This window comes from Mus musculus, chromosome 7 (genome assembly GCF_000001635.26).
Source record: "Mus musculus strain C57BL/6J chromosome 7, GRCm38.p6 C57BL/6J".
NCBI classification, from domain to species: Eukaryota; Metazoa; Chordata; class Mammalia; order Rodentia; family Muridae; genus Mus; species Mus musculus.
The window spans coordinates 64123429-64149017 of NC_000073.6; the positions used below are offsets into that span (position 1 = coordinate 64123429).

The following is a 25589-nucleotide window of genomic DNA, read 5'->3' on the forward strand; positions in this document are numbered from 1 at the left end:
CTTGGAGCACAAAAGCAAATGAAGTTCAGACAGGACCTCTCACACATATGTCCTCTGCCTAGGCCTTGTACATAACAAGACATCTGTAAGTTGGGGTGGTGATGTAAATGTCTCCATAGGCTCGTTGAGTAATAATAATAATAAGAAAAAGAAATGAAAAAGGAAAGGAACATGACTGCTTCTGAGTATGGTGGAGGAGAAAGGTTACTGTACCTGAAAGGGAGAGCATATTCAGAGGCAGGGACTTCTTGGAGAGTCCAGAATGAACAGGAGCAGATTGAGCTTGGCCGAAGACAATGATGAGTGTAGAGGGGAGAGCCAGACCAAGAGGCCAGGAGGGTAAAGGATAGATAGAAAGACAACCAAAATGGCTAGATTACATACGGAAGAGCAGCTGGAAGAAGGGCAGCCCATCCCCTGGGCTGAAGAAACTGAATAGAGGTGGGGTCTGCCAGCCAGGAAGGCCTTGTAAGGAACAGAGATGCAAGGAGACCATGGCGGCCAGCATCCACTTAGCCATTTGTCCTGGGTTTGAGACCTAACACTTGTATATTTAAATACCTGGTCTCCAGCAGGTGGAACTGTTTGGGAAGGATGAGGAGGCGTAGCTTTGGAGGAGATTTCTCACAAGGGCAGGCTTTGAGGTTTCAAAAGCCTTCTTCCATCTCCGGTGCTCCTCTGCCTCCTGCTTTGGATTTGAGATGTGAGCTCTCAGATCTTCTGGCCTCCACAGGCAGTGCACACATAGGAGCACACAAACACCTCTGTCTCACCATCTGCACCCTGCTGTTTATACACTTTACACCATCATATCCTATACCATGCCTTTGCTCCACCATTATGGACCATCTAGTCAGGGTTCTCTAAGGTAACAGAGTTGACAGAATGAATGCATATTAAAAAGGGATTTGGGATGCTTCAGTCCTTCTTAGAAGAGGGAACAAAATACGCACAGGAGGTAGAGGGTGGAAGAGACCTGGGAGAAAGAGAGGAGATGGAAGGGAAAAAGGGGATCAGGTATGAGAGGAGACAGGGGTGATAGACAGAAGGTTCGAAAATTGAACAGAGGTGTGTAGCGATGGGGGATGGAGAACAGGGGGTAGCCACCAGAAAGTCTCAGATGCTAGGAAAGCAAGAGGCTTCCAGGACCCAACAGAGATGACATTAGCTGAAATACCCAACAAAGGGGAGGGAGAACCTGTAAAGACCATATCCAGAAGTTAGGGAAGTCCCCTGGTTGAGGGATGGGGACACCCACTCATCTCCAAAATTTAAACCCATAGTTGCTCCTGTCTAAAGGAAATATGGAGACAAATTATGGAGCAGAGACTGAAGGAAAGGCCATCCAGAGACTGCCCCACCTGGGGATCTGTTCCATATGTAGACACCAAGCCTAGATACTATTGCGGATGCCAAAAAGTGCTTGCTCTGCCTGACCAGTACATATGTGGATGCTTGCAGCCAACCGCTGAGCACAGGGACTCCCAACAGAGGAATTAGGGCAAGGACTGAAGGAGCCGAAGGGGTTTGCAACTCCAAAGGAAGAACAATAATAGCAACCAACCAGACCCCCCAGAGCTCCCAAGGACTAAACCACCAACCAAAGTGGACCCATGGCTCCAGCTACATATGAAGCAGAGGATGGCCTTATCTGGCATCAATGGGAGGAGAGGCCCATGGTCCTGTGAAGGCTTGATGCCCCAGTATAGGAGAATGCTAGGGTGGTGAGGTGGGAGTGGGTGGGTGAGTGGAGGATCCCCCTCATAGACGCAGAGGGAGGGGAGGGAGTTTACAAAGGGAAAACCAGGAAAGGGGATAATATCTGAAATGTAAATAAATAAAATATCCAACAAAAAATAATAATAAAAAAAGGATTTGTTAGAGTAGTTTACATGCTGTGGTATGGCTAGTTCAACAACATCTTTCTCTCAAAGGAATGACCAAGAATTAAGTAACTGTTCAATCTAGAAGGCTGAATGTCTCAGTTGGTCTTTAGTCTACCTTGGAATCCCCAAGGAGTAGGTTCTAATACAAGCAAAACAAGTATTCTCAGTTAGATGAATTTGCAATTGAGAGTGATGGCAAGCAGAAAAAAAAGCAAGTTTCCCTTTTCCACACTCTTTTATGTGGGCTACCACCAGAAAGTGTGGCCCAGACTTAGAGTGGGACTTCCCACCTCATATGACCCAGGCAAGAAAATTCCTCACAGTTATGCTCAGCTGCTTGGGATTTAATTGATTTCAGATACTGCCACAGACCCTCTGGGCCCCTTTGTCTGTGTGGAACAGGTCTCTAGTCGCGGGTGGACAAAGCGTAGGATGAATTGACAGACAGACGCACACAGGAGAGGTCGTGTGGAATCTGAATGTATTTTTCAAATCGAGCATCAGACTTTTTATGCAGAAGACAATTAGGAAGTTGGGTGACATATTCGCAAGGTACAAATGAGGTAACTGGAATCTTACATAAAACAGAGGAATGCAAACACAAAAGGTCTAACAGGAACCACCTGGGATAGAATTCATTGATAACAACTGGGATCAAAAAGGGCTCCACCTAAGATTCACTAATCTTAGAAGCCAGGGTCAAGGGCTTCGTGCCCTTGCCATAGTTCCTATTTTAGTCTATTGAATAGTCCACCTTCCCCTTAGGCCATTGTAAATATGTGTGTATGGGTGTAACTCAGCTATAGTCTTAGAAGCCAGGTGGGAGGTCTTTACTCTCCTAAGGCAAGGGCTTCCGCACCCAAGTCATGGTTCTAACTAGGGAGTTCCGTTCTAGCTAACCATCTCAAGAATAACGCGATACTCTAAAGCCACAGCCCGATCTACTTCCTAAACCATTGTAAATTCCTGTATATGGGAGCGACTTGGCTTTTATTGATAGTGTAATACCAGAGGCTATTCTGAATGTCACTGTCTAGCTCAAGGACGTTCTAGGACTGTTGGAACACTGGCGGAAGACTTTAGCTATGTCAGAATTCAATCTTAAAAGGCACTTATAATAAAGAGAGCACGTAGATCCATCCACTAGGCTAACGGCGGGAATGGAAAATTTAGAGAGCACCCCGGACTCCAGGAACGAGTTTCTGTGAAACTCTTTTTGCTTCATGAGCAGCTTTTAGGCATCCCTGTGAAAGACCCCACCATAAGGCTTAGCAAGCTAGCTGCAGTAACGCCATTTTGCAAGGCATGAAAAAGTACCAGAGCTGGGTTCTCAAAAGTTACAAGGAAGTTCAGTTATAGATTAACAGTTAAAGATCAAGGCTGAATAGCACTGGGACAGGGGCCGAACAGGATATCGGTGGTCAAGCACCTGGGCCCCGGCTCAGGGCCAAGAACAGATGGTTCTCAGATAAAGCGGAACCAGCAACAGACACAGAAGCCCCGATAGACGTCAGTGTTAGCAGAACTAGCTTCACTGATTTAGAAAAATAGAGGTGCACAGTGCTCTGGTCACTCCTTGAACCTGTGTGTCTGCCAATGTTCTGACCAGATATGTGCCCATTGCTGAACCTTCATTAGACTCTTTCCTTGTACCCCTCCCCTACCCATTTCTTGAAAATAGACATTGTTTAGATCTAAAAAGTCCCACCTCAGTTTCCCCAAATGACCGGGAAGTACCCCAAACCTTATTCGAACTAACCAACCAGCTCGCTTCTCGCTTCTGTAACCGCGCTTTTTGCTCCCCAGCCCTAGCCCTATAAAAAGGGTAAAAACTCCACACTCGGCGCGCCAGTCCTCCGATAGACTGAGTCGCCCGGGTACCCGTGTTCCCAATAAAGCCTCTTGCTGTTTACATCCGAATCGTGGACTCGCTGATCCTTGGGAGGGTCTCCTCAGATTGATTGACTGCCCACCTGGGGGGTCTTTCATTTGGAGGCCCCAGCGAGATCAGGAGACCCCTGCCCAGGGACCACCGACCCCCGCCGGGAGGTAAGCTGGCCAGCGGTCGTTTTGTGTCTGTCTCTGTCTCCGTGCGTGTTTGTGCCGGCATCTAATGTTTGCGCCTGCGTCTGTACTAGTTGGCTAACTAGATCTGTATCTGGCGGTTCCGCGGAAGAACTGACGAGTTCGTATTCCCGGCCGCAGCCCCTGGGAGACGTCCCAGCGGCCTCGGGGGCCCGTTTTGTGGCCCATTCTGTATCAGTTAACCTACCCGAGTCGGACTTTTTGGAGCTCCGCCACTGTACGTGGCTTTGTTGGGGGACGAGAGACAGAGACACTTCCCGCCCCCGTCTGGATTTTTGCTTTCGGTTTTACGCCGAAACCGCGCTGCGCGTCTGATTTGTTTTATTGCTCTTTTGTTCTTCGTTAGTTTTTTCTGTCTTTAAGTGTTTTCAAGATCATGGGACAGACCGTAACTACCCCTCTGAGTCTAACCTTGCAGCACTGGGGAGATGTCCAGCGCATTGCATCCAACCAGTCTGTGGATGTCAGGAAGAGGCGCTGGATTACCTTCTGTTCCGCCGAATGGCCAACTTTCAATGTAGGATGGCCTCAGGATGGTACTTTCAATTTAAGTATTATCTCTCAGGTTAAGTCTAGAGTGTTTTGTCCTGGTCCCCACGGACACCCGGATCAGGTCCCATATATCGTTACCTGGGAGGCACTTGCCTATGACCCCCCTCCGTGGGTCAAACCGTTTGTTTCTCCTAAACCTCCTCCCTTGCCGACAGCTCCCGTCCTCCCGCCCGGTCCTTCTGCGCAACCTCCGTCCCGATCTGCCCTTTACCCTGCCCTTACCCCCTCTATAAAGTCCAAACCTCCTAAGCCCCAGGTTCTCCCTGATAGCGGCGGACCTCTCATTGACCTTCTCACAGAGGACCCCCCGCCGTACGGAGCACAACCTTCCTCCTCTGCCAGAGAGAACGATGAAGAAGAGGCGGCCACCACCTCCGAGGTTTCCCCCCCTTCTCCCATGGCGTCTCGACTGCGGGGAAGGAGAGACCCTCCCGCAGCGGACTCCACCTCCTCCCAGGCATTCCCACTCCGTATGGGGGGAGATGGCCAGCTTCAGTACTGGCCGTTTTCCTCCTCTGACTTATATAATTGGAAAAATAATAACCCTTCCTTTTCTGAAGATCCAGGTAAATTGACGGCCTTGATTGAGTCCGTCCTCATCACCCACCAGCCCACCTGGGACGACTGTCAGCAGTTGTTGGGGACCCTGCTGACCGGAGAAGAAAAGCAGCGGGTGCTCCTAGAGGCTAGAAAGGCAGTCCGGGGCAATGATGGACGCCCCACTCAGTTGCCTAATGAAATCAATGCTGCCTTTCCCCTTGAGCGCCCTGATTGGGATTACACCACTACAGAAGGTAGGAACCACCTAGTCCTCTATCGCCAGTTGCTCTTAGCGGGTCTCCAAAACGCGGGCAGAAGCCCCACCAATTTGGCCAAGGTAAAAGGGATAACCCAGGGACCTAATGAGTCTCCCTCAGCCTTTTTAGAGAGACTCAAGGAGGCCTATCGCAGGTACACTCCTTATGACCCTGAGGACCCAGGGCAAGAAACCAATGTGTCTATGTCATTCATCTGGCAGTCTGCCCCGGATATCGGGCGAAAGTTAGAGCGGTTAGAAGATTTAAAGAGCAAGACCTTAGGAGACTTAGTGAGGGAAGCTGAAAAGATCTTTAATAAACGAGAAACCCCGGAAGAAAGAGAGGAACGTATCAGGAGAGAAACAGAGGAAAAAGAAGAACGCCGTAGGGCAGAGGATGAGCAGAAAGAGAAAGAAAGGGACCGCAGAAGACATAGAGAGATGAGCAAGCTCTTGGCCACTGTAGTTATTGGTCAGAGACAGGATAGACAGGGGGGAGAGCGGAAGAGGCCCCAACTTGATAAGGATCAATGCGCCTACTGCAAAGAAAAGGGACACTGGGCTAAAGACTGCCCAAAGAAGCCACGAGGGCCCCGAGGACCGAGGCCCCAGACCTCCCTCCTGACCTTAGGTGACTAGGGAGGTCAGGGTCAGGAGCCCCCCCCTGAACCCAGGATAACCCTCAAAGTCGGGGGGCAACCCGTCACCTTCCTGGTAGATACTGGGGCCCAACACTCCGTGCTGACCCAAAATCTTGGACCCCTAAGTGACAAGTCTGCCTGGGTCCAAGGGGCTACTGGAGGAAAGCGGTATCGCTGGACCACGGATCGCAAAGTGCATCTAGCTACCGGTAAGGTCACCCACTCTTTCCTCCATGTACCAGACTGCCCCTATCCTCTGCTAGGAAGAGATTTGCTGACTAAACTAAAAGCCCAAATCCACTTTGAGGGATCAGGAGCTCAGGTTATGGGACCAATGGGACAGCCCCTGCAAGTGCTGACCCTAAACATAGAAGATGAGTATCGGCTACATGAGACCCCAAAAGAGCCGGATGTTTCTCTAGGGTCCACATGGCTTTCTGATTTTCCCCAGGCCTGGGCGGAAACCGGGGGCATGGGACTGGCAGTTCGCCAAGCTCCTCTGATCATACCTCTGAAGGCAACCTCTACCCCCGTGTCCATAAAACAATACCCCATGTCACAAGAAGCCAGACTGGGGATCAAGTCCCACATACAGAGACTGTTGGACCAGGGAATACTGGTACCCTGCCAGTCCCCCTGGAACACGCCCCTGCTACCCGTTAAGAAACCAGGGACTAATGATTACAGGCCTGTCCAAGATCTGAGAGAAGTCAACAAGCGGGTGGAAGACATCCACCCCACCGTGCCCAACCCTTACAACCTCTTGAGCGGGCTCCCACCGTCCCACCAGTGGTACACTGTGCTTGACTTAAAGGATGCCTTTTTCTGCCTGAGACTCCACCCCACCAGTCAGCCTCTCTTCGCCTTTGAGTGGAGAGACCCAGAGATGGGAATCTCAGGACAATTAACCTGGACCAGACTCCCACAGGGTTTCAAAAACAGTCCCACCCTGTTTGATGAGGCACTGCACAGAGACCTAGCAGGCTTCCGGATCCAGCACCCAGACTTGATCCTGCTACAGTACGTGGATGATTTACTGCTGGCCGCCACTTCTGAGCTCGACTGCCAACAAGGTACTCGGGCCCTGTTACAAACCCTAGGGGACCTCGGGTATCGGGCCTCGGCCAAGAAAGCCCAAATTTGCCAGAAACAGGTCAAGTATCTGGGGTATCTTCTAAAAGAGGGTCAGAGATGGCTGACTGAGGCCAGAAAAGAGACTGTGATGGGGCAGCCTATTCCGAAGACCCCTCGACAACTAAGGGAGTTCCTAGGGACGGCAGGCTTCTGTCGCCTCTGGATCCCTGGGTTTGCAGAAATGGCCGCCCCCTTGTACCCTCTCACCAAAACGGGGACTCTGTTTAATTGGGGCCCAGACCAGCAAAAGGCCTATCAAGAAATCAAACAGGCTCTTCTAACTGCCCCAGCCCTGGGGTTGCCAGATTTGACTAAGCCCTTTGAACTCTTTGTCGACGAGAAGCAGGGCTACGCCAAAGGCGTCCTAACGCAAAAACTGGGACCTTGGCGTCGGCCGGTGGCCTACCTGTCCAAAAAGCTAGACCCAGTGGCAGCTGGGTGGCCCCCTTGCCTACGGATGGTAGCAGCCATTGCCGTTCTGACAAAGGATGCAGGCAAGCTAACTATGGGACAGCCGCTAGTCATTCTGGCCCCCCATGCGGTAGAAGCACTGGTCAAACAACCCCCTGACCGCTGGCTATCCAATGCTCGCATGACCCACTATCAGGCAATGCTCCTAGATACGGACCGAGTTCAGTTCGGACCGGTGGTAGCCTTAAACCCGGCCACGTTGCTCCCCTTGCCGGGAAAAGAGACCCCCCACGACTGCCTCGAGATCTTGGCTGAGACACACGGCACCAGACCGGACCTCACGGACCAGCCCCTCCCAAATGCCGACCACACCTGGTATACAGATGGAAGCAGCTTCCTGCAGGAGGGGCAACGTAAGGCTGGAGCAGCGGTGACCACCGAGACCGAGGTAATCTGGGCCAAGGCGTTGCCAGTCGGGACATCCGCCCAGCGAGCTGAACTAATAGCACTCACCCAGGCCCTAAAGATGGCAGAAGGTAAGAAGCTAAATGTTTATACTGATAGCCGCTATGCCTTTGCTACCGCCCATGTCCATGGAGAAATATATAGGAGACGTGGGTTGCTCACCTCAGAAGGCAAGGAGATCAAGAACAAGGGCGAAATCTTGGCCTTACTGAAAGCTCTCTTTCTGCCCAAAAGACTCAGTATAATTCACTGCCCAGGACATCAGAAAGGCAATAGTGCTGAAGCTAAAGGCAACCGAATGGCGGACCAGGCAGCCCGGGAAGCAGCCATGGGGACTGACACAAAGGCCTCCTCACTTCTCATAGAGACCTCAACCCCGTACACTCCAGACTTCTTCCATTATACTGAAACAGATATAAAGAACCTACGAGAGTTGGGAGCCACATATGATAGAGAGAAAAAATATTGGGTCCTGCAAGGTAAACCTGTGATGCCTGACCAGTTCACCTTTGAATTATTAGACTTCCTTCACCAGCTCACCCACCTTAGCTATCAGAAGATGAGGGCACTTCTAGACAGAAAAGAAAGCCCTTATTACATGCTAAATAAAGATAAGATCCTCCACGAGGTGGCGGAATCATGCCAAGCCTGTGTCCAAGTAAATGCCAGTAAAGCTAAGGTCGGTCCCGGGGTGCGAGTAAGAGGACATCGACCAGGCACCCATTGGGAAATTGACTTTACTGAAGTAAGGCCCGGACTGTATGGGCATAAGTATCTTCTGGTGTTTGTGGACACGTTCTCTGGCTGGGTGGAAGCCTTCCCAACCAAGCATGAGACTGCCAAAGTTGTGACCAAAAAGCTTCTAGAAGAAATATTTCCAAGGTTTGGAATGCCCCAAGTATTGGGGACTGATAATGGGCCTGCCTTCGTCTCCCAGGTAAGTCAGTCGGTGGCCAAGCTACTGGGGATTGATTGGAAACTACATTGTGCTTACAGACCCCAGAGTTCAGGTCAGGTAGAAAGAATGAATAGGACAATCAAGGAGACTTTGACCAAATTAACGCTTGCAACTGGCACTAGAGACTGGGTACTCCTACTTCCCTTGGCCCTCTACCGAGCCCGCAACACTCCGGGCCCCCATGGACTCACTCCGTATGAAATCCTGTATGGGGCGCCCCCGCCCCTTGTTAATTTCCATGATCCTGAAATGTCAAAGTTTACTAATAGCCCCTCTCTCCAAGCTCACTTACAGGCCCTCCAAGCAGTACAACGAGAGGTCTGGAAGCCTCTGGCCGCTGCCTATCAGGACCAACAAGACCAGCCTGTGATACCACACCCCTTCCGTGTCGGCGACACCGTGTGGGTACGCCGGCACCAGACTAAGAACTTGGAACCTCGCTGGAAAGGACCCTACACCGTCCTGCTGACCACCCCCACCGCTCTCAAAGTAGACGGCATCGCTGCGTGGATCCACGCCGCTCACGTAAAAGCGGCGACAACCCCTCCGGCCGGAACAGCATCAGGACCGACATGGAAGGTCCAGCGTTCTCAAAACCCCTTAAAGATAAGATTAACCCGTGGGCCCCCCTGATAGTCCTGGGGATCTTAATAAGGGCAGGAGTATCAGTACCACATGACAGCCCTCATCAGGTCTTCAATGTTACTTGGAGAGTTACCAACTTAATGACAGGACAAACAGCTAATGCTACCTCCCTCCTGGGGACAATGACCGATGCCTTTCCCAAACTGTACTTTGACTTGTGCGATTTAATAGGGGACGACTGGGATGAGACTGGACTCGGGTGTCGCACTCCCGGGGGAAGAAAAAGGGCAAGAACATTTGACTTCTATGTTTGCCCCGGGCATACTGTACCAACAGGGTGTGGAGGCCCGAGAGAGGGCTACTGTGGCAAATGGGGCTGTGAGACCACTGGACAGGCATACTGGAAGCCATCATCATCATGGGACCTAATTTCCCTTAAGCGAGGAAACACCCCTCGGAATCAGGGCCCCTGTTATGATTCCTCAGCGGTCTCCAGTGGCATCCAGGGTGCCACACCGGGGGGTCGATGCAATCCCCTAGTCCTAGAATTCACTGACGCGGGTAAAAAGGCCAGCTGGGATGGCCCCAAAGTATGGGGACTAAGACTGTACCGATCCACAGGAACCGACCCGGTGACCCGGTTCTCTTTGACCCGCCAGGTCCTCAATATAGGGCCCCGCATCCCCATTGGGCCTAATCCCGTGATCACTGACCAGTTACCCCCCTCCCGACCCGTGCAGATCATGCTCCCCAGGCCTCCTCAGCCTTCCCCTACAGGCGCAGCCTCTATACAACCTGGGACGGGAGACAGACTGCTGAACCTGGTAGATGGAGCCTACCAAGCACTCAACCTCACCAGTCCTGACAAAACCCAAGAGTGCTGGTTGTGTCTGGTATCGGGACCCCCCTATTACGAAGGGGTTGCCGTCCTAGGTACCTACTCCAACCATACCTCTGCCCCAGCTAACTGCTCCGTGGCCTCCCAACACAAGCTGACCCTGTCCGAAGTAACCGGACAGGGACTCTGCGTAGGAGCAGTTCCCAAAACCCATCAGGCCCTGTGTAATACCACCCAGAATACAAGCGACGGGTCCTACTATCTGGCTGCTCCCGCCGGGACCATTTGGGCTTGCAACACCGGGCTCACTCCCTGCCTATCTACTACTGTACTCAACCTCACCACCGATTACTGTGTCCTGGTTGAGCTCTGGCCAAAGGTGACCTACCACTCCCCTGGTTATGTTTATGGCCAGTTTGAGAGAAAAACCAAATATAAAAGAGAGCCGGTGTCATTAACTCTGGCCCTGCTGTTGGGAGGACTTACTATGGGCGGCATAGCTGCAGGAGTAGGAACAGGGACTACAGCCCTAGTGGCCACCAAGCAATTCGAGCAGCTCCAGGCAGCCATACATACAGACCTTGGGGCCTTAAAAAAATCAGTCAGTGCCCTAGAAAAGTCTCTGACCTCGTTGTCTGAGGTGGTCCTACAGAACCGGAGAGGATTAGATCTACTGTTCCTAAAAGAAGGAGGATTATGTGCTGCCCTAAAAGAAGAATGCTGTTTCTACGCGGACCACACTGGCGTAGTGAGAGATAGCATGGCAAAGCTAAGAGAAAGGTTAAACCAGAGACAAAAATTGTTCGAATCAGGACAAGGGTGGTTTGAGGGACTGTTTAACAGGTCCCCATGGTTCACGACCTTAATATCCACCATTATGGGCCCCTTGATAATACTCTTATTAATCCTACTCTTCGGACCCTGTATTCTCAACCGCTTGGTCCAGTTTGTAAAAGACAGAATTTCGGTGGTGCAGGCCCTGGTTCTGACCCAACAGTATCACCAACTCAAATCAATAGGTCCAGAAGAAGTGAAATCACGTGAATAAAAGATTTTATTCAGTTTCCATAAAGAGGGGGGAATGAAAGACCCCACCATAAGGCTTAGCAAGCTAGCTGCAGTAACGCCATTTTGCAAGGCATGAAAAAGTACCAGAGCTGGGTTCTCAAAAGTTACAAGGAAGTTCAGTTATAGATTAACAGTTAAAGATCAAGGCTGAATAGCACTGGGACAGGGGCCGAACAGGATATCGGTGGTCAAGCACCTGGGCCCCGGCTCAGGGCCAAGAACAGATGGTTCTCAGATAAAGCGGAACCAGCAACAGACACAGAAGCCCCGATAGACGTCAGTGTTAGCAGAACTAGCTTCACTGATTTAGAAAAATAGAGGTGCACAGTGCTCTGGTCACTCCTTGAACCTGTGTGTCTGCCAATGTTCTGACCAGATATGTGCCCATTGCTGAACCTTCATTAGACTCTTTCCTTGTACCCCTCCCCTACCCATTTCTTGAAAATAGACATTGTTTAGATCTAAAAAGTCCCACCTCAGTTTCCCCAAATGACCGGGAAGTACCCCAAACCTTATTCGAACTAACCAACCAGCTCGCTTCTCGCTTCTGTAACCGCGCTTTTTGCTCCCCAGCCCTAGCCCTATAAAAAGGGTAAAAACTCCACACTCGGCGCGCCAGTCCTCCGATAGACTGAGTCGCCCGGGTACCCGTGTTCCCAATAAAGCCTCTTGCTGTTTACATCCGAATCGTGGACTCGCTGATCCTTGGGAGGGTCTCCTCAGATTGATTGACTGCCCACCTGGGGGGTCTTTCACCTGCCTGACAAACTGACTCGACCGGAGTGCTGTGGCAAGATACTGTCAAGTTGACAACCATGATCAGCCATCACACCCTGTGAAGCTGTAAACCAAATTAAACATTTTCTTCTATAAATTGACTTGCTTGCTCATAGTGTTTTTATCACAGTGGTAGACATGTAGCTAAAGTAGTTGGTATTTCCTTTCTTCAAGAAGGCCTTTCAGATAGGACATGCTTCATGCTTAGCAAATCCTGGGTCTTTTCCTTTTTTTTTGTACCACAAGCCTCCATCGTGTGTGATCAGTGGAAGTCCTTGCCTGGGGGACACTGAAAACCCTTTCCCCATCTTTCTCGGAAGGAATAAGGTAATCTGCTGACAGATTCCACACAGTGAAGGTGACCTATGAGAAAAGCAAGTGAGACAAGACGGTCCAGAACACTCAGTGACAGGAAACCAGACTCAGGTTCCTGCATCCTCAAAGCCATGGGGGAAACTGATCCCCTCAGAAATAGGGCATTGGGCTGGAAGGGTGGCTTGGCCATTATGAGCACTTGCTCTTGCAGAGGATCTGGGCTCAATTCCAGCCCCCACATGGAAGCTAACATCGACCTGTAACTCCTGTTCCAAATGCTCCAATGTCCTCTTCTGGCCTCCACAGGCACTGCATATGCACAGTGTACATACATACATACACACAGTCAAAATACCATCTCTCACACACATAAAAACTAAGAAGGAGGAAAAGGGGGAGGAGAAAAAGGAGGAAGAGGAGGAAGAGGAGGAGGAGAAGGGAGAGGGAGAGGAGGAGGAAGAGGAAGAGGAGGAGGAAGAGGAGAAGGGAAAGGGGGAGGAGGAGGAGGAGGAGGACAATCACAGGGCATTACTAGAAAGAGGACAGACAGCAGCCAAAGCCAGGCCTCAAGGGGGCTTTATCCTGGCAGCAACCAGGCTGCATGTGTACCCCTCCCACCACTGCCAACTCTGTCCCCTCACCAGGCCAACTTGGGCTTCTAGGAAAGCAGTGTTCTGAATGAATTCACTAAGTCGTTCACTTGATGTTGTTGGGCCAATAATGGTTCTATGTGCCCTAATGCCCTGGATTGGACCAAAGACTCCTAGAGCTGTCAAAACATGGCCCTGTCACAGGTCTCTTCAAGCACTCAAGGGAACAGTACAGCTAATGGGCAGGATGAAGAACTGGGGATGGATGGGGTTCCTTATAGCATGCCCCAGAAGTTATATGCAGAGACTGGAGTTGGGGATCTCCCAGAGGTAAAAGTCTCTCTAATCACCATGCTGTCGCTCTAACTCTCATAGTGGCTACATTTGGAGACATGGCCTTAAAAGAGGCAACCACATTAAAATGAGACCTAGGACACTGATCTAATATTTCCTTAGGAGGAGACAAAGACACTATTAGGACACAGACACGTGCAGAGGAAGACCATGTCAAGACACAAGGAGAACACAGCCATCTGCAAGCCAAGAAAGATGCCTCAGGAGAAACCAGCCCTGCAGACTCTTTGATCTTGGAACTTCCAGTACCCAGGACTGTGAGTCAGTTCTGTTGTTTAGCTCCAGTGTGGGGGATAGCTGTGCTGGTTGGTTTCCCACATTTGTGGCCCAACCACTTGGGAGAGTAACTTAAAGGTGGAAAGATAAGAATCTATTTTGCCTCCTGGTTTCAGTCCATGCTCACTTTTCTCCATGTTCCATGTTGTCAGGAGCATATGACAAGGGATGCTGTGTCATCTCATTGCAGAAAGAAAGGTGAGGATGAGCCAGGAAGGGGCCAGGACTCAAATGCTCCCACATACTTCCTAGCAGTGACCCATGTCCTCCAGGCCTGTCCTACCATCAAAATGTCACAAAAGAATGTCACATTCTGGGGACCATCTTCTCAATACAAGGGCATTTTGTTGGCTGGAGAGGGCAGGGACAGTCTATAACAATTGTTAGGGTAGCTGTTTTCAGCCTTCTGAATGCCTTTAATACAGTTCCTCATGTTGTGGTGACCCTCCAGCCAGAAAATTAAGTTTGTTGTTACTCCATTTTTTGTTTTGTTTGGTTTCGTTGGTTTTTTGTTTGTTTGTTTGTTTGTTTCATGACAGGGTTTTTCTGTGTAGCCATGGCTATCCTGGTACTCACTCTGTAGACCAGGCTGGCCTCAAACTCAGAGATTCGCTTGCCTCTGCCTCCCAAGAGCTGGGATTAAAGCCACATGCCACTATTGCTTGGCTTCATTGCTACTTCATAAATGTAATTTTGCTTTTGTTATGAATAATGATGTAAATAGTTTTTGGAGATAGAGGTTTGCCAAAGGGGAAGAGACCCACAGGTTGAGAACCACTGTGTTCGAGCATCCCTACCTGACTAATGCAAGAGTCACTTCTGCAAAGTTGTCATGTGGTTCCAGCAGTACGCTGATTGGAGCATGAGGTCTCTCCTCTCTCTAGAAAACCACATCTGTAGATGGACATGAGCCTTCCTCCATGCTAAGCGATCCAATGATTTCCTGGTCCTGCATGTTAGTTATCTTCATGCGTTCTGTGTCTGGGAACCAGGCCTTTGAGCATCAGAACCCAAGACCACCCTTACTCTTTGCTGACTCCTCCCAGTACAGCTCCTGGTAAAAATGACTTGTTAATGCTTGTCCCAGCACATGGATGCAACTACCTAGTGGGAATGTATGTCAGCTTTCTGTCACTATGACAATGACCCGATATAAATCAACCCAATAAAGGAAAAGGTCAATTTTAGCTTAGAGGTTCAGATGTTTCCGTCTGTGGACTGTGGTGCAGTACAGCATTATGGCGGGAGTGTATGGTCAAGGCCATCTACTCATATTATGGCATTCAGAAAGCAAAGGGACAGACATGAAATGTGCAGGGTCTCAACACATACTTTCACATGACCTGACTCCTCCTACTAGGCCCTTCCTCCTAAAGGTCCCACCACCTCTGAAGAGCCCATGGACTAGTGAGCAGTCCTTTAACCCATGGTCACTTGTAAAAACTTTAAGATCAAATCCATGTAGGACATGTCCTGGAACCATGACACCCCAGCATCTCACACTCAAACCTGTTCTGCCCCAGCCTGGGCTCAAGACTCCTCTGGGAAATCTAACACTTTTGGAATAAATCCTAGCAGTCTGTCCCATGCTGTGTGGGGGAATGCAGGTGGAGCCTGGATATCACACACAGCATCCTCTGGAAAGTATGTTAGAAGGAGCCCTCTCATGGTCGCCCCTTGAACATATAGTGCAGTGGCCAGATAAGGGAACTGGTCTTACAGAGGTGGTGTGATGTGCACGGGATTTACTGCCTACTGAGGCCTGATGGGAGTGGTTTCCAGACCCTGGATTGTCTTGCCTTTGGAGCAGAGAGGATATGAAGCAGTGACCTAAAGCAACAGCTACCAGATGTGACATTCGATCCTGCCACCTCTGCTGTAAGAAGACAGATTCCTGGGTGGTCTGTAATTCTCAAAATAACAGTAATGTATACAGAGAATGCAGTATTTCAAAGTAAAGAGGAGCTAGCCAAAGCCCCCAGGCAATGTTTGTGTGTCTTCTAGAACAGAATATTCTGAAGTGGTTAAGCTCAGCATTCCCAGTGAAGCTAGGGTTTAGAACCCAATGCAGAGTGTTTTGGGGCTCTCAGACACATGGAGATGGGTTACACAGACCTGACTCCCACTGTCCCATGAAGTTTTCCTAGGCCTTTCAGTGTTGGCTCGCCATTACTCTTAGCAATAGAGCTCATCTCTTGCAAATATAAGACATCAATAATTAGTGAAATGGTTGCAATGAAACCCTATGCCTGTGGATTACTGTGCCTAAACTTATTAACAGCAAAAGCAGACAGTCTGCTGGCCGCAAACCTTCATCATAGCAGCTTTTCTGTAGGGCTTTGCTAGCTTTGTCAACTTAACACCACCTACAACCATCTGAGAGGAATGCCTTGGTTAAGTAGTTGCCTAGATCAGATGGGCCTATGGCCATGTCTGTGTGGGATTGTCATGATGGCTAATTGACACAGGAGGGCTCATTCCACTGTGGATAGTCTTGGCTGTATAAGAAACCCAGCAAAGCATGAGCCTACAAGCAAAACCAGTAAGCTGTATTTCCCCCTTCTTCTGTAAGTTCCTGCCCCTATTTTTCTCAGTTCTGGACTCTCTAAGCTCAAATAAATGTTTTTCTAAGTTAGTCGTGGTATTTATCCAACAACGAAGATCAAGCTAAGACAAACCTAAATCATGCAATATTCTGTGGTTTATAAATAACTTCTGTACACATTAAGAGCACTTACCCAAACAGAGAGTGACATAGGGCCCTGACAGGTATGGAGAATAAAACTGAACAAAGCCTATAGCTCCCCCATGGAGGAACTTGTGCTGGCTGAGTCCCCACCTAGCAAAGATCATGCAGGCTCTCAGAGCTTGGCCACCTGTGTCTTGTCCTGTGACACAGGGGCAGGTGGACAGCCAGATGTGTCTCGGAGATAAAAAGTTCCACCCCCATCCCTGACATTGCTAGATAACTAACACAGGTGTGCCCCCGATTTCATGCAAGAGCTCAGCTTTGCCTGTGGACAGGCTTGCCTTTAATCCTGATTTAGTGCCCTCCAAAGTACAGGAAGCTTAAGCCTGGGGAATGGAGACAGAACAATAATGTTTGGGCTTAGTGTGAACTTAATTCTTCCCACTATTTGGGGTTCAGAGCTTTACAGTAGTACGTTTAATGACATGGCTCTCTTGTGATCTATTTTTCCTTCTAGAATTAACCGGTTTCTACCTAGGAAACACCTTCCCGTCAAACTCTCCTGCCAGTGCTGCCTCATCGGCCCAACCCCAGCAGAGTTATCCTGTATCCTGACCAGACAATACTGTGCAGTCCTTATTTAGGAGTCCATGAAAGCTCACACTAGTTATGAAGGGTTGGTCCCAGAACCTACGGATGCTCACGTTCCTCATCCAAAATGATGTAACATTTGTGTATAATGTGTGCAGTCTTCCTGATTCCTCTAGGTCAGCTTTAAACCACTTACAAATACCTACTGTGATACAAGCTGTGTCACCATACTATATATAATTCATAGGAAGTAATAAGAAAAAAACCCTTCATGTTTGGTACAGATAATTTTTTTTTTTTTGAGATAAGCTTTCTCTGCATAGCCCTGGCTGTTCTGGAACTCACTCTGTAGACCAGGCTGGCCTCAGACTCACAGAGATCTGCCTGTCTCTGCCTCCTAAGGGCTGGGATTCAAGGCTTGCACCACCACGGCTCAGCTAACATTTTTTTAATAAAAATGTTTTCATTTGTTGTTAGTTGATTCTTTCTGAGCATAGCCCATGGATACTTGGGTCTAACGGTACAGTTTTAAGGAACAGACTGCAGGTCACTAAGACAGGGGAGGAGGAAGGAGAGACAGACCCAGAGAAACAGAAAGAGAAACTATGCAGAAATAGGGATGGAAGAACTCAGAAATCCAGGCATGCGGATGAGCTGGCATATGTGGTTTTTGATGGAGACCTGAGGCTCTGAGACTGCACCAGACATGAAGCCCGTGCCATCTCATGCTACAAAGACAACGATTGCTTCAGTGTCTTCCCAACCCAGCCATGGTCATGCACAGCCAGGCTGCTGAAGCTTCCAAAGCACCCGCGCTGCATTTGTGGGTTCACCTGCTGCAGGGTGAAAACACTGGAGGTACAGAAGACCCATACGGAATATATGGACTGCTTTCTCTCGTTGCCATAACTTCCCAGTGACGTAGCCTACAACTGTGGGCACACACGGCACTACTTACACTGTCTGCCATTTTAAGTCTCTGAGAGAGGATTTAAAGCTTAGGAAAGGGTGTGCATGGGTGAGATGTGGAAACCACACCATTTCCCGTCGAGCGGTGGCTCTCAACTTCCCTAAACTGTGATCCCCCAACCACAACATTATTTCATTGCTACTTCAGAACTATAATTGTGCTACTGTTATGACTCATAATGTTATGACTCATAATCTGATACATGATCCCCAAAGATGTCGGGACCCACAGGAAGAACTGTTGAGAACTGTTGTTACAGAGGACTTGAACGTCCATAGATTCAGGTATCTGAGGTAGAGGCCAGAGCCAGCCCACACATACCGAGGCTGTATTGGTCAGGCTACTCTGGCAGAACAGTGGTTCTATTTTTCCTGGTAAGTATCTACTTCCCTCTGGCATGAGTGGAGCTCCTCAGTGGGAGGGCCTTGTTTCCCAGAACGAAACTGAACCAGTGGCTTCTACGGCGAACGCATCAGTCCCGAAAGCTCGTTCGTTTTAAATCAGTTCCTCTCCCCGCAACACCGAGGTCTACAGCTCAAGCCACAGGCTTCTGTCAGGAGACCCCAGTGTCTTTCCTCAGGTTACAGAAAACAGCCAGGGAGGAGTCTTCCCAGTGAGCTGGCAGGAGAGGTCCCATAACTCTGGGGAGGCTGGTTAAGTCAGATGAGAGAGGGAAGGAGAACCTCCAGGCTTGCCTGAAGCTGGAGGATACAGGCAGTGTGGTCATCAAAGAACGCAGGTGGTGGGAGAGTTACCACAGGCTCATTCTCCCATGATCCAGTGGGGTCATCCGCCATGTAAAATGGTTCCGTTTTTAAGAAATAAACTAGCGTAGTTTTTTTTTTTTTTTTTTTTTTTTTTTTTTTTTTTTTTTGTGGCAGTGGAAATTGTGCTTTTGAATTGTGGTCTTTCTCGGGCCTGGAGATATTCAGCACAACCTCCCTCCAGATCTGGGTAGGTGCAGACTCAGCCTCGTGACTGAAAGGAGCAACCAGAGCTCCAGACGGCCCTGTTAATGGCCTTGATGTCTGGTAGCTTAGAATGTTATCTCCTACTTGGGATATTTTCGATCTATGTATGATGGGCCCATTGAGATGTAACCCATCAGAGTCCAGCAAGCACCTGGATGTCATAGCTGCTGGCTCAAAGTCTCAAGTAAATAGAATTACATCACTATGCGTGCCAAGTCTTTAACAACTGGGATTTTTCGATTAATTAAAACATCACAAATGGGATAGATTAAGAAAAATAGCTATGCAACCCCCCATTCCTCTTGCTCAACACATCTGGGCATTGCGGCGTGGTACCCATCTGATTGGTCTTAGGTTCAGCTCTGCCTCTCAGTACTTTTTCCCTTCAGTATTACTTTTAGAAAAATCCCATAGCTCATAGAATTTTACATATAGCTATTTTGGTAAGAGCACACACGCTTTTTATAGTATCTCCTCTTGGGTTAATGCTCTTAGGGGATGGGAACTGTAACCTGGACACTGGAGAACTCCCAGAAACCTGTGAGGCGAATGACCACAACATTGCAACCATGGATGCCTGCCAGGTTCCAAGCATGGCCCATTCGTTTTTTGTTCTGTACTGTTTGTCGTCTGTCTGTCTGTCCTTCCTAGTCCACCTCTCAGAGGGGTCCAAATAGCCAGTTCAGACTGTCCTTGAGTTTTGTAACCCTCACACACTGACCACTGTCCCTGCCTAGCTTCTCATCTGCCCGGCTCTACAAAGCCCAGCTGACCCGTTTTCATAACCCCCTGGGGACAAGTTCCTCTGCCTTTGATTCTGCTAGCGATAGTCGGTCCTTTTCTGTGGTTATTCTGCACAGCCTACGTGACCCTGACTGAGACAGTGGGTTAGATCTAGATTTCTGCATCAAGAAACACTTTATGTGCCTGAGCTCCCAAAAGCAGAAGAAAACAAAAGATAAGTGACCCGCAGATTTCAGTGAAGGATCCTGCCCCTCCTACCCCAGCCCCCAGCCATGTAGTTCTGAAGACTTCTTCACAGAGCCTTCTGCAGGAACAGCAGCAAAGCATCTGACCAGGCCGGGCAGAGCCCTCCTCTGGGTGTGAGCCTCTTTATCCATGCTGGAGTGCCAGTCTTAGGAGCCAAGGCCTGTGCCAGCCTTTCTTTCGCCCTCTGTTCTGGGTTTTCACAGTGAGAACCCCCAGCCTCAGGAAGAATAAAAATAACAAATGCACCATGTACCTTGCTGTCTGGTTATAGAGAACTTTTCTTTTTAAAGAGACAGCAAGCTCCCATGTGAGCAGGTGCTCGGCCTCCTGGCTGCTGGGTGAAGGTAGCCAGGTATATTGCAGTACCAGTTTCTTAGCTCTTTAGGGACTCCTCAGCAAAGCCCAACCCCTACCCCAGAAAGAAGTTGAACAAAAGCTGGGACTGTCAGAGCTGACTCAGTAGGCAGAGCTCAAGCACATTTGGAAATGTCTGCAGGCAAACTCCTGGGTGGGCAGGAAGGATGTTGAGAAAAGATTATCATCCCCACCCCTCCTCACAAAACATCAAACAAATGAAAGAAAAACATTACATATACATATACATGGATGGATGGATAGATGATTGATAGATAGATAGATAGATAGATAGATAGATAGATAGATAGATAGATAGATTAAAATCTGGCTACCTTGAGATAGCATTAGAAATGAGGGGCTATTTTTGTCTATGTCTCATAGTGCATACACACATGTGGGCACACATGCATGGTGATGGAGCCATATCACACAAGCATCATAAAAATTTAAACGCCTTTTTAAAATGTATTTATTGTTCTTTTGAACATCTCTCTTGGACCCCCTCACCTCCATCAAGCACTAATCTTTTAAAATCTATTATGGACTTCTGGTTAAACGTAGTAGATTGAAAATGTGCATTAACCTCTGCTCCCTCTCGGAACCTCACTAAAATGATGGCAAGTGGATAACAGAGGCATTATCCCCAAAGAACAAAGGGATCAGCGGAATCCCAGGCAGCACTGAGAGATGCACACGGCTTTAAGGACTAGAAAGCAGATGGGTGGAGCAGTGGTCAGAGCTCGGCACAGGGTGCAGAAATGAAACACGCCCTCCTTCAGATGAAAGCTAATGGCACCCAAGCAGAGGTTCATGGGTGGTGCGTGGGTATACATGCGTGGGTGGGTACATGGGCGCGTGCGTGGGTACGTGCATGTGGAGGCTACATGTTGAAGTCGAGTGTCTTCTACTATTGTTCTCCGTTTTTGAAACCGTTTCTCAATGTATCCAGAGCTCACTGACCGGCTAGACTGCCTGGACAGTGAACACCGGGGATCCAACAGTCTCAAAACTGCCTCCAGATACAGGTTACAGATGTGTATACAAACACCTGGCTTTTATGTGAAGGGTGCATAGTTGTACTCAGGCCCTCATGCTTACACAGCAGTCTCTTTACCAACTGCAGACTCTATTTCTGAATGTTTCGATCTTTTCCCAGTAGCAGCACTCTGGGGACCGTGCCTTTATATACTGGCCTTGGGAACACACTCCAGTTCCAAATTATAGCAGCAAGCTGCCCAGACCCAACTACCAGACCAACAGCAAACCCTTCAATGCTGAGTTTACACGGTAGGTAGGCACACACACACAAATCCTTAGTTTTAAAAAGATCATTTGAGAAGAACCCAGACAGGAAAAATACAGAGACCAAAATAAATCAAGCTAGAAAGAAATGGAATTGAGACGTGATTAATATCTTCAGACAGAGAAGCCCAACGTTATGGGAGCTCTATGGCATGTTCCCAGTGCATTTCAGAGGAAATTCAGAGGATGAACAGCAACTATTGAAAAGCGATAGTTCACTGGTTAAATTCAGTGTAAGGGGTAATGAGGAGAGTTAAGGAAGAGTCCCAGAGGTTAGTCTTCTAGGACAAAAGTGAAGGTTGTGAAGGGCAGGAAAATCTTAAACTCCGGTCATCAATCTGGGAGGCCCAACCTCTGAAGAACGAGGGTCTCCGAGATTAAATGAGAAAGCTGCAGAACGGGAGGAAAGAAATTAAGAAATAATATTTCTTATACTGAAAAACTTGGTTTTCCTGACTGAAAGGTCACATACAGTATGTAGCAAGACAGGTTTTTATTTTTTTAATTAATTAGTGGGTTTTTTTTAAAATTGTTTTTCAGAGACAGGGCCTCACTAAGTAGCTCTAGCTCTTTTGGAACTCACTAAGTAGACCACGTTGGCCTTGAACTCACAGAGATCCACCTGCCTCTGTCTCTTGAGTGCTGAGATTAAAGGGCTGCACCACTATGCCTGGTTCACAACAGATTTTTAAAAAGGCAAACTACATAGTGTTCAAAGTTTGGTACACAAGAGAGAGAGAATTATAACCAAAGAGAACAAAAACAATATGGAAAGGTTGTGAATCAGCTGACACAGTGCCATATGTCTGGAATCCCAGCACACAGAAGCCTAAGACAGAGAATCATAATTCCAAAGCCAGCTTGAGCAACATAATGAGTTTCAGTCTAGTCTGGGTTGAATAATAAGACCCTCCCTCACCCCCCTTCCCAATTGTGAATGGTGGCACTTCTCAATGTCCAGAAAAGCTAAATTGAATGGAGAAAAATGTCCCAGAGAGCTAGGAAACTGACTTCCACCCGATGTTTCATACCTAGCCAAGTAGATATAGCCAGTTAAAAAAGTTGAACAGAGATACTCTCAGACATTCAGTGTCTTGAAAATGAACTCCCCAGATTTCCTTTACCAAAAGCTGCTATCAGAGATGGCTCAATGGTTACATGAACTTGCTGCTTTCCCAGAGGGTCCAGGTTCAGTTTCCCAGGACCCGTGTGTGAGCTCACAAACATTGGTAACTGCAGTTCTAGGGATCGGATGACAACTTCTGGCCTCCTTGGGCACTTGTGCTCATGTCACACACCCACACAAGTCATATAATCACGTCATTAAAAATAAATTTTATTTTTTTAAAAAAGCTATTTTCAAATAAACAAGCATATTGAGAAATAGGAACAGATGGGCCCCAGGGCCAGGTAGAAGGAGATAAGGACTATCAGAAAATTCCTACACTACAATTGTGTAGTGAGCACTAGAACACCAATGATGAGCAACCCTGTTTTTGTTATGAGAATGGAGGGCAGATGTTACCAACTTTACAAATATTGAGAGTAACATTGCAGGTTAGATGTAGAGTTTAGTGGTACTAAACATTAAAACAAGTAAAAACATAATTAAATAAAAGTAAATACATCAAGTTTCAACTTCAAAGAGGGGAAAGGCAGAAAGCAAATTATAGAAATATTATGAGTTATACATAATAACTTTGTAACAAAAGTCATGAATACATTAAATTAACTCTTCTGCAGAACTATGCTACCATCCAATTCGAAAGGTGCAGAATTAGGGATAGGGAGGAGGTGGTGAGTACTGGTGTTCAACATCTGTATGTTTATCTTCCTTAACCCAACTCAGTGTCCAAATTCACAAGATCAAAGTACAACATCGAAAGCTTGTTATGTAGCAAAGAAACAGAAACCATAGTCAGAAATGATGGTCCCTGGAACAAGAACTTCAACTTCCATATATGTGTACTCAGTACCCATATCAACTGCTAAATGCTAGAGCTTGAACAGAGGTATACTAATTGTATGTCATCTGCACTGCTTTCGGGTGTCAGAGTCACTAAGTAGATGACTGGTTGGCGATAGGTGTGAGCCTACCTACATTTATAAGGGAAAAGCTCATTGTAGAATCCTTCTGCCTCTGCACCTCACCCTACATGACAGTATATCCCAGAAATCCTTGAAAGCCAAGTGATATTGAACCAACTTTGAAAAATATGTTTTTGTTAATCCTTTGAGACTTCCATGCAATGTATTTTAACCATACACATTCACACTCCTCCTTTAATACCTTCCAGAGTCATACTCTTCCTTTCTCAACCTGGTGTCTGTTTTGTTTTGTTTTGTTGTTTTTTGACACAGGGTTTCTCTGTGTAGCCCTGGCTGTCCCGGAGCTTTCTCTGTAGACCAGGCTGGCCTCAAACTCAGCAATCCACCTGCCTCTGTCTCCTGAGTGCTGGGGTTAAAGGCGTGTGCCATCACGTCTTGGCTTTGTTGTTGTTGTTTCATTTTGTTGTTTTCTTTTTAAATAACCCATCAAATCCAGTTTGTGCTACGCATATACTCATGAGTATATGCCTTCATGGTAAAAGTCCTGGAGATGTTAAGGATAGGTACAGCATATCTCAAAATCACAAAGGTTGTAATTAATACTATACCAAATGGAGACACACAGAATTTCCTCTAAAATCAGGAAGGAGGCAAGCAGGCCCCCTCTCCTGTCTGTTGTTACAGTGCTTGGAGTCTTAGATATACCTATCAGAGAAGAGAACAGCATAGAAGGAAAAAAAATAAGAAAGGAAGAAGTCAAACGGTTCCTATTTGCTGCTGGTATGATTCCTATTTATCCAACTCTGTAAAATCTACTAGGAAACTCTTAGATCTAATAAAGACTTACAGGAAAGTTGCAGGATAGAAAAACCAACATACAAAACCATATATATATATATATATATATATATATATATATATATATATATATATATATATAAACAAACAATGAACTCATGGAAAATAAATTAGGAAAAATATCCCATTTATGATATTTGTCTTCTTGATGAAAAGGCAAACCAGCCATGTGAGATCTCGGGTGGAGTGACCACAGGCTGCTTCTACAGGTGGAAGGCTGGGGATGCTGAGCTGTGACTGAAGGTACTGAGCAAAATAAAGTTGAGGACAGAATTACAGTGCTGAGCTAAGACTGTTGGGGAGGGCTCACTAGCTGCAGGAGATTAATAATGCCCAACAATTGAACCAATAAGGCAATTTGAAATTAAACAACTATGTGTGTCTATGATTTTCATCCACGGATCCAATATTCTCTGGGTAGGGGCTGGTGGCACGGTCCGTCCATTCCCAGAGCTCAAGTGGGGTATCAGAAGCTACACACAACAGAAGTGTCATATGTTCTAGACACAAATCCTCTATCAGAGACTCTACATTCTATAGGCAGCCTCGGTAGCTGATTGACAGCTTCCTTTGTGGCACAAACACTTTTTAATCACATGAAGTCTCACCGGTCGCCTTTATCCTGTTCAGAAAGTTCTTACCTGAGCCTAAATCTTGACATGTACTTCCTACCCTTTCTTCTTGAAGTTGAGAGCTTCCAATCTAACACAGAGATCTTTGGTCCATTTAGAATTGGGTTGTGTGCAGGGTAAGATGGATTGGGTTTTGTTCTTCTGCATGTAGGTTTTCAGTTTTTCAACACTGATAAAAATGCTGTCTTCTCTCCAGTGTGTGGTTATAGCATCTCTATCAAAACTCCAGTGGCTGCAGATGTGTGGACTTTCACTCTGGTTGTTGGTCCTGTATCATAGATCACTGTGTGTGAGTTTGCATCGGTACTATGCTGTCTGTATTACTATAGCTCCGTGGCGCACCTTGAAGTCAGGAGTGGTAAAAGCTCCAGCAGAGTTTTTATTGCTCCTGTTGTTTTGCTTATCCAGGGTCTTTCATGCTTCCATATAAATTTTAAGATTAATCTTTT

The 25589-nt window shown here is 47.7% G+C and overlaps 1 protein-coding gene across 1 annotated transcript; it reads left to right on the forward strand.

Annotated features, from left to right (window-relative positions):
• Positions 1-7445: 7445 nt before the first annotated feature.
• Gm45988 (predicted gene, 45988) lies at positions 7446-10118 on the forward strand. Its single transcript, XM_017312445.2, has 2 exons — positions 7446-8041; positions 9212-10118. The coding sequence occupies exons 1-2, from the start codon at positions 7552-7554 to the stop codon at positions 9559-9561; spliced, it is 840 nt and encodes a 279-aa protein (XP_017167934.1). The 5' UTR covers positions 7446-7551; the 3' UTR covers positions 9562-10118.
• The last annotated feature ends 15471 nt before the right edge of the window (positions 10119-25589 follow it).